Source organism: Oncorhynchus clarkii, chromosome 13 (genome assembly GCF_045791955.1).
Source record: "Oncorhynchus clarkii lewisi isolate Uvic-CL-2024 chromosome 13, UVic_Ocla_1.0, whole genome shotgun sequence".
NCBI classification, from domain to species: Eukaryota; Metazoa; Chordata; class Actinopteri; order Salmoniformes; family Salmonidae; genus Oncorhynchus; species Oncorhynchus clarkii.
In genome coordinates, this window is record NC_092159.1 from 38,420,090 (window position 1) to 38,429,342 (window position 9,253).

Genomic DNA, 9,253 nt, shown 5'->3' on the forward strand with positions numbered 1-9,253 from the left:
AAATAAGTCCTTATTGTTATGTGCATGATTAAACCATTGTTTTCTACCTTTTTTTATGTTACTGTCAGACAATAGTTAACTGTCTTTTTTTATTAATTAACAGCTGTTACTTTGTAAGGTATCACACAATTGGCCATCCATAGTGCTTTGATTACACCAGCCCAATCAATTCCACTGATGCTGTAATTGATAACAAGACACTCATCAACAAAGCGCTCTGGTGATGACCTTAGAGAGGGGGGAAAAAAGGCACTGTCTTTTGTTGTGAGTGAGCTATAACTAATGGAACACCTAAATAAGCATAAAATATTTCACTATTTTCATTTCCTGGAATACACATCGTTAGAATCATCCCATTGGCAAATAAACTGCATCAACGAATCACCTCTGGATTAGAACCCAGTCCGGTGACATGGCACACACATGCAGCCTAAATGATCCTGATGTCTTACCAACCCAGCATGCTCTGTGCTCTGGGCCCTCCGCTGAGAAGCTCTGGCTAGGAGTGCATATTGACAGTCCGTCAGATCCACAGTGTTACCACACAAACACTCGCTGAACCAAAGGTTGCTGTGTGACGCCCAGCCAGAGGAAGGGCACGTAACCTAGGAGAGTGAGGTAGGGTGAGGGTGTTCACCCCTTTTCACCCCAACAGAAGCTCTCTATTCCATTCATTTAGATTGGACCTAAAATAGGTGACCGGGTGGTTGTTGCCCTTTGGTGTACTTTGATACCCTTGGTCCCCTGAGTTTCTCTATCTATCCATAGGATCAGAGGTGGATTGACATTGGGATTAGTATGGAGAGGGCTCGTGTTGTGTGTTTAGTCCATAGACGGATGGGGCGGGCCGACTCACTGTGAGTGAATCAACTGGAGCCTCTCAGTCTGAACGATGACCCTAATCTGTGTCCATTATGAACATTCCCCCACACCAGTCCCTCCCAGAGCATTACATGGGGGAATACAGAGGTTAAACACACGCTGCCATGTGCTGTTGATCCAGTACTGTGGGCCACCACAATGACTTTTGTGACACAAGAGTTGCATTACATTTTTCCCTATTAAAATCGTACATTTCCTTTGGGAAAATCTTAGGGCATGGAGGAACACATCTAATGTTGAAACGGCTGTCTAGAAACACAAATCTGATCTGCATGAAGTTTTCCTGAAACAGATGTTGAGTGGGATAGCCTACACGTGTACCAAGCCAGTGGACGTGGACGTGCTGGGGTCTTGTCTAGTTGGTCGAAGTGTTAAGTGTGAATGAGGCCATGAGGTAGGGGCGATCACATGTCCCTGATTTCTGGGGACAGTCCCCCGATTTTGGTGAGCTGTCCCCGGCTAGAGCTGTCCCCAGATATGTCCCCAGATATGTCCCCGATTAGCCCTCAGAAAGAAAAAAGCAACTTTGGAGTTAAATTGAGTCTGATATTTCAATAATCCAACGCTGTATCCAACCAGATTTGCATGTAAAAATGTTATCTGTCCCTGTACCAAACTTGTTTGCTCCCAGGGCTTCGCCTCAGCCCTTTTATGAGAATGTTCAGGCAAACATTTGATCAGTGAAACATTTTAACCACTGCACCAAACTTTAAAATGACTAGATAGTCTAGCATGGGTAATCCATTTATGTGTTATAATTACATCAACTATTTGAAAGGACTATAGCGAAAATGTATTAAATACAGTTCCATGACATTGTTTTTATCATTTTTGGGCGCCGCTAGCCACAACAAAAATGTACCCGATTTTCATATCCAAAATCTGGTCACCTTACCGTGGGGCATGTTTCCGTGCTCTCGCTCTCTCTCTCTCTCTCTCTCTCTCTCTGTCTGAGTCAGGTCCAGGGCACGCTAGGTGTCAGCTATGTGAGCCGCGCTCACATTAAAACCCCCCAGGGCAGAAATCAGGATCCTGAACGCACTCATACATTTTACACATGTGCAAGCTAGTGCCTATGCAAACGACCCAGCCACAAAGAGACATTCCTCCATTAAAACAGTGACCTTTCAGAGGAGGCTGTGGAACGTTCGCTGTGCGGTCGGTCGTCATGGAGACAACCCTGCGGTATTATACTGGTCATTGTGACGGTGCTGTTTATTAAATCATGTTAGCTGTGCTTCCGGGTAAATGACTCCTATGGGCCTCTGCTAGTTTAGTATACTAACTGTACTGCAGTCTACGTAGTTAGAGTTGAAAGCTGTCATTAAAACTGTGGCGCTAACATAATTGAAGTGATTTGTGTAGTAAACACTGACCTTGAGTGTGTTTGTATACATGCGTGGGTGTGTTTAATGCTGTGGGATAATGAGGGTCTCCTAAAAATGAGTCGTAGTCATTAACTATGCCCACCCCAGTGTCCCTGGGGACCCAAAATAACCACTGCTAGATTATATCTCCTGTAATACACACACACGCGCACACACACACACACACACACACAACCACACACACACACACACACACACAGCTTTTGTCGTTCCTGTGACAGTATGCTTGTGTGGTATGGTAACTACACACACCTCAATACTTGCCCAGAAGCACACAAGTTAGCTCGTTCACATGGGTACTTACATTAAATCACACACACACACGCACGCACACACACACACAAACAAACAACACAACTCACAGACAGCAGTCCCTTCATGGAGCCTCTCCCAGAGGAGAGTACAGTCAGCACCATTTAACCTGCACCTCTCTGTAAATGTGAACGTTACTGTGGACTTTACTGTAAACTATCTGAACTGCTTTCAAATAAACCAGATGACCCCAGCCTCTGCTATCCGGATGAGGGCGCCAGCCAGACACGATGCCCCATGGAACGTGGGAGGGGGGGGAGCCTGCCTGCAGCTGCTCACAACATCTGATGTAAGGGGAGATTGAGCAACAGTTCCACAGAGAAAAAGGAAGAAAGAGAGCCATGAACAGAACAGAAACACGTTGACTAAGAGACCAGAGGGTTTTAGAGAGAGAGAGAGAGAGAGAGAGAGAGAGAGAGAGAGAGAGAGAGAGAGAGAGAGAGAGAGAGAGAGAGAGAGAGAGAGAGAGAGAGAGAGAGAGAGAGAGAGAGAGAGAGAGGTTTCAGGGCTGAAGCAGAGAAGGCCGTTGGACAGGGAGAGGAGAGGGTCATGGGTTCACGTCCCAAGATGTTTGAGTGCTGCAGTCGTGTCCTTGAGTCAGAGACTGATTCAATCAGGCTAAAGCATGGAGACAGTGCCATGCCAAACTATTAGCTGATGTGAGATAGAGCTCTGTAACAGGGACAGCAGCTCAGGGATCTGACACCAGACAGGTGAAAGAGAGAGAAAACGGCAGAATACCTGACCACTGTGACTGACCCAAAAGCTTTGACTATGTACAGACTCAGTGAGCATAGCCTTGCTATTGAGAAAGGCTGCCGTAGGCAGACATGGCTCTCAAGAGAAGACTCACATTTTGTGCTCACTGCCCACAAAATGAGGTGGAAACTGAGCTGCACTTCCTAACCTCCTGCCCAATGTATGACCATATTAGAGAGACATATTTCCCTCAGATTACACAGATCCACAAAGAATTCGAGAACAAATCCAATTTTTAATAACTCCCATATCTACTGGGTGAAATTCCACAGTGTGCCATCACAGCAGCAAGATTTGTGACCTGTTGCCACGAGAAAAGGGCAACCAGTGAAGAACACACACCATTGTAAATACAACCCATATTTATGCTTATTTATTTTATCTTGTGTCCTTTACCATTTGTACATTGTTAAAACACTGTATATATATAGAATATGACATTTGTAATGGCTTTATTGTTTTGAAACTTCTGTATGTGTGATGTTTACTGTTAATTTTTATTGTTTTTTCACTTTATATATTCACTTTATATATTATCTACCTCACTTGCTTTGGCAATGTTAACATGTTTCCCATGCCAATAAAGCCCTTGAATTGAATTGAATTGAAAACAGGTTGTGCCTTTTTCTCTGCACTCCTCCATCGTATAGCGTTCTTGTCTTCCTCGCTCTCTATTTCTCTATCTCCTCTCTCTCTTGCTCTCTCTCTCGCTCTCTTTGCATCTTTTGGGGCTGAGCCACTGGCCTGGATCTCACACAGCAGCCAACCAACTCCTACTTTGACCCACTTTCTCCCGGACTAAAATAAAACACACTGTCGACAGGCTGCAGGGCCAAGGAGAAGAACCAGAATTGTCCCGTTCCATTTTTATATGACTACAGGCAAACAGTAGAAAAGAACCAGGCAAGACAGGGAAACAGACTCTACAAACTGAGTAGTGAATAGAAGAAGTGAAGTGAGAAGGGCTAGCAGTCCAAAATGAAATCTGTCAGACCAAGACAAATATTAGTCACTCGTATAATCATTCACTATAGTTCTGTGACTACAACGATATCACAAACCATGGTTGACTTTTATACGGTTTAACTGTCCAGAGTGATAACATTCAGCGACAACGGGACACGTAGTTAAATAGGCCAAAGAATAAAGTATCAGAAACAGCCGAGAAGGAGATATGACAACACTGTATTCTCAACCAGAAAAAGAGAGAGAGGATCAGGCCACAGATCAAGATACAACAACAAAAAAGAGAAGTCACACTACAGCTGAGACTGACGGTCCAATATGGCAAGGTTTGTCCCAGTCTGGTAAACCACAAGTTACAACCCTGACAGTGACCATGATCAACTATAAGTTATATCCTGCAGCTTGGCCGTAAGGTCAAACATCTGTAGCACATGTGCGTAACACGAGAAACTGAGATGCACACAGGAAAACACACTAGACACACAGGTCAGACGCAACACACACAGAACACGATGAACTTGCACGCTTGCACACATAGGTAACTGAGGACAAGCTAAACACATACACTGTTATACCAGTTCTCTCACTTACCATCTCTACTTGCCGGGGGTCCAGTTGGGTGGGTGCCGAGGACTGCACAGCAAAGTGGATCTTCCTGCTCTCCTTGCACTCGTCTCCAACCTCATCCAACGCAGAGGGATCCATGGCTGTGTCTGTGTCCCAGGGGGGTCACTCTCTCACCAGGCACCAAGCTCTGCTCCACTAGGCTCCCTGGAGGAAGGTCCCAACACAACACACTGTACAGTAGTCCTGCTTCTGCTGGGTCTACCTCTCTCTATATATACCTCTCTGCCACTGTCTCCCTTCAAAAACAAAACAGAAGAACTTATTTTTGTTTATCTTTGTCCCTCTCCTCTTTCACTCACGGTCAGCTATTTCTCCTATCCTTTATCTCCCCTGTTCCCTCCCTTCTTCCTCTCTGCCTGTTTCTGTCTGACACTTACTCGTGTTTGACGTTCTAGGTGGAGTGTGTTTATCTCTCTATCTCTCCTCCCTCTCTTTCCCTCGCTCACAACCTGTGCAACAAGAGTAATTGAGACACGTCCTTGAAGCTGGCAGAGAGAGAGAGAGAGAGAGAAGGGGGTGGGACAGAGGCAGGGAGGGGGCGGGGGAAGCTAGAGTGAGGGAGGGGAGAGAGAGGAGTTGTGTTTTTGTATATATTAAAGCTGAGGTTGATTTGTAATCAGAAAAAAAAAGATAATCTCATCCCATCAGCTGAGCCTCTTTTGGCCTCTGTTTGTGAATGAGAGATTTGTGCTCTCAGAGGGAGAGAGGGGGAGGAGAAAGAGAGAGAGCAGGGGGGGCAAACAGGGAGAAATAGAGAGACAACTGGATATAGAGAGTGGAAAGGAAGAAAGAAAAGACGGAAAAACAGAGGGGTGACTGGACAAAACTAGGAATAAATAATGATAGATGCAGTAGAATCAGCATCAGGCATGGAGGCTGAGAGGCATGTGCTATGATCGGCTGGCTAATTTAGTAAACAGCTCCTGCACTGTTTATCTGATGGTGACTCAGGGCATGCTGGGTACTCATCTAACGATGAAGAACAACATCTTAGGGTGCAGGGAAAATGTCAACAGTCTCCTTCCTGTTCTGTTCCACAGAGAGCTGAGAATCAGGCGCAGAGATGGTTCCATGGCGAAGGTGCATAAAGATGGGAGGAATTCCGATATTGCGCCATTGTTTTTAGCACTTGGTCCACAGAGTTCTTCAACTACAGCGTGCAACATGGTTCAATGTGCCGGTAAATGGTTCTTTCAGATTGCTAATGTCTTGGAGCTAGATTTGGGATGATGTATACTGCGCAAAAGCCGACACATAAAAAAGAGTACCGGAGAGCAATGCACAACAACCCGGACACATCAGCATACAGCACGGGGAGAACACTCTAATTAGAAACAGAACAAATAGTGTAAATATGAACCACGGAACAACATGACTTTACTGTATATATGGTATTGCACATACTTCATTCAATACTATAAAGTTCTGACAGTTACAGGCAAGTCCAGAGCGGTGAGTGATGAATGGGCTGGAACTTAAAGTGCATTAGAGGACTTAGTATCAGGGGAAGCAGCAACAACAAGACGAGGCTGACGCTTGGTAAAAGGTCGCAATCACAGCATGTAAACAAAAACAGCTGTTCCAGTGCCCAAGAGGAGAAAGGGAAATAGACAGAGTTAGGGAGAGGAGAGAAACTTGAAGCCAAAGAGACACATAGGACAGAGAGAGAGAGAGAGAGAGAGAGAGAGAGAGAGAGAGAGAGAGAGAGAGAGAGAGAGAGAGAGAGAGAGAGAGAGAGAGAGAGAGAGAGAGAGAGAGAAACAAAATTAAAGGAGGCAGAGGGGGCAGTCCCAGTCTGGCCCAGGGTTATTTGTAGGGCCATTCTGCAATTTCACTCGCAAGGCAGGAGGGGCTTTGGAAAGTGGAGAGTCGAGTTGGATGGATTTGGCCCCTGGTCAGGGAAGGGCTTTGGCTGTATTGGGCTGGGAGTGGGAGTGTGGCTGTGATGAGGGAGACAGCACAGCGGTTGGTGGAGGAGAAGTGCAACTAGGTGACAGGGGGAGGGGCAAACTTTAAACAGCAGGGAGAATGTTTATCCCGCAGGCAGGCTGGTCAGAGGAGGGGGAAGGCTGCCAGCCGTGTTATTCACTCTGCCTTGCTTACATGTGGGAGGACAGATCGGGAGTTCATCAGTGGGCTTTAGAGCAGCGATTCTCAACTGGTGGGTCACGGGAGGTTTTGAATGGGTCACGGGTGTCTAGGTAAAATAGAAATATATATACTGTACAAATACTGACCAAAAATATAAAACGATATTACTGCGTTACACTTCATATAAGGAAATCAGTCAATTGCAATAAATAAATTAGGCCCTAATCTATGGAATTCATATGACTGGAAATACAGATATGCATCTGTTGGTCACAGATACCTTGAAAGAAAGGTGGCGGCGTGGAACAGAAAACCAGACAGACAGCATTGGTGTGACCACCATTTGCCCTCCTTTGCATAGAGTTTATCGAGTTTATCAGGCTGTTGATTGTGGCCTTTGGAATGTTATCCCACTTCTCTTCAATGGCTGAAGTTTAGTTGTTGCTGCTTCACAGGCCTTGGCCCAGGGGCTTCAGCCCCGGTGAGCCCCTGCATTACTCCGGCCCTGAGTTGATCAACATTCTTCATCAAGAATATCAGCAAACTTATATTATTGGCAATGAAAGAGGTGGGAACATTATTCCCATGTCATATAATTGCTACATTACTATCAATATAGCATTACAAATCATTTTCCAGATTGTATTTTGATTATTATTTTTCGTGATGCGAATATTGGGTCCAACTGAGAACCTGATTCAATTTGGGTCCCGAGGCGAAACAAGTTGAGAAGCATGGCTTTAGAGGGTTTGGCTTCATCGCCTTCTCTGCACACATCTACCTCCTGTGTCAGTGTAAGAGTGAAAGAGCCTGGGGATCTTGGAAGAATTAGAGCCAGACATCCTGGAAAGAGAATAATACATCAACAGAAACACGCCATAAAACTCCTGGAATTGACTCTGGCAGCTGCAGGGCACACACATAAACACACACAGAGAGAGAAGACTGCATCTCCTATGACAGACTGGAGTATGTAACTCTAACCTCTCCTAAATGGGGCATCTCTGTCCATGTGACAGTCAAAAGGGCAGGGGTTGACAGGGCTTCTCCCCAAAGTTATTACAGCCCCCCAGAGGCAAGTTCAGCCCGGGCTCAGATCTGCTCTGGCTCAATGAGCTCAGACTAAGCAGAGTGGAGGTTTGAAAGCTGATCCCATAGAATGACATACAGTGGCTTGCGAAAATATTCACTCTCCTTGACATTTTTCCTATTTTGTTGCCTTACAACCTGGAATTAAAATTGATTTTTTGGGGGGGGTTGTATCATTTGATTTACACAACATGCCTACAACTTTGAAGATGCTAAATATTTTTTTATTGTGAAACAAACAAGAAATAAGACAAAAAAACTGAAAACATGAGCGTGCATAACTATTCAACCCCCCAAAAGTCAATAGTTTGTAGAACCACCTTTTGCAGCAATTACAGCTGCATGTCTCTTGGGGTATATGTCTCTATAAGCTTGGCACATCTAGCCACAGGGATTTTTGTCCATTCTTCAAGGTAAAACTGCTCCAGCTCCTTCAAGTTGGATGGACTCGGCTGGTGTACATCAATCTTTAAGTCATACCACAGATTCTCAATTGGATTGAGGTCTGGGCTTTGACTAGGCCATTCCAAGACATTTAAATGTTTCCCCTTAAACCACTTGAGTGTTGCTTTAGCAGTATGCTTAGGGTCATTGTCCTGCTGGAAGGTGAACCGCCATCCCAGTCTCAAATCTCTGGAAGACTGAAACAGGTTATCCTCAAGAATTTCCCTGTATTTAGCGCCATCCATCATTCCTTCAATTCTGACCAGCTTCCCAGTCCATGCCAATACAAAACATCCCCACAGCATGATGCTTCCACCACCATGCTTCACTGTGGGGATGGTGCTCTCGGGGTGATGGGTTTGCACCAGACATAGCGTTTTCCTTGATGGCCAAAAAGCTCACTTTTAGTCTCATCTGACCAGTGTACCTTCTTCCATATCTTTGGGAAGTCTCCCACATGACTTTTAGTGAACACCAAACGTGTTTGCTTATTTATTTTCTTTAAGCAATGGCTTTTTCTGGCCACTCTTCCGTAAATCCCAGCTCTGTGGAGTGTATGGCTTAAAGTAGTCCTATGGACAGATACTCCCATCTATGCAGCTCCTTCAGGGTTATCTTTGGTCTCTTTGTTGCCTCTCTGATTAATGCCCTCCTTGCCTGGTCTGTGAGTTTTGGTGGGCAGCCCTCTCTTGGCA

At 45.2% G+C, this 9,253-nt stretch overlaps 1 protein-coding gene across 1 annotated transcript in view; it reads right to left on the reverse strand.

Moving 5' to 3' along the window:
• LOC139364655 (protein phosphatase 1 regulatory subunit 1B-like) overlaps positions 1-5,402 on the reverse strand; it is a 32,826-nt gene extending 27,424 nt beyond the window's left edge. The window contains exon 1 of the mRNA XM_071101584.1: positions 4,899-5,402. Within this exon, the coding sequence (XP_070957685.1) occupies positions 4,899-5,012 (114 nt within the window). The 5' untranslated portion in view covers positions 5,013-5,402. The remainder of the gene's footprint in view (positions 1-4,898) is intronic.
• Between the last annotated feature and the right edge of the window lie 3,851 nt (positions 5,403-9,253).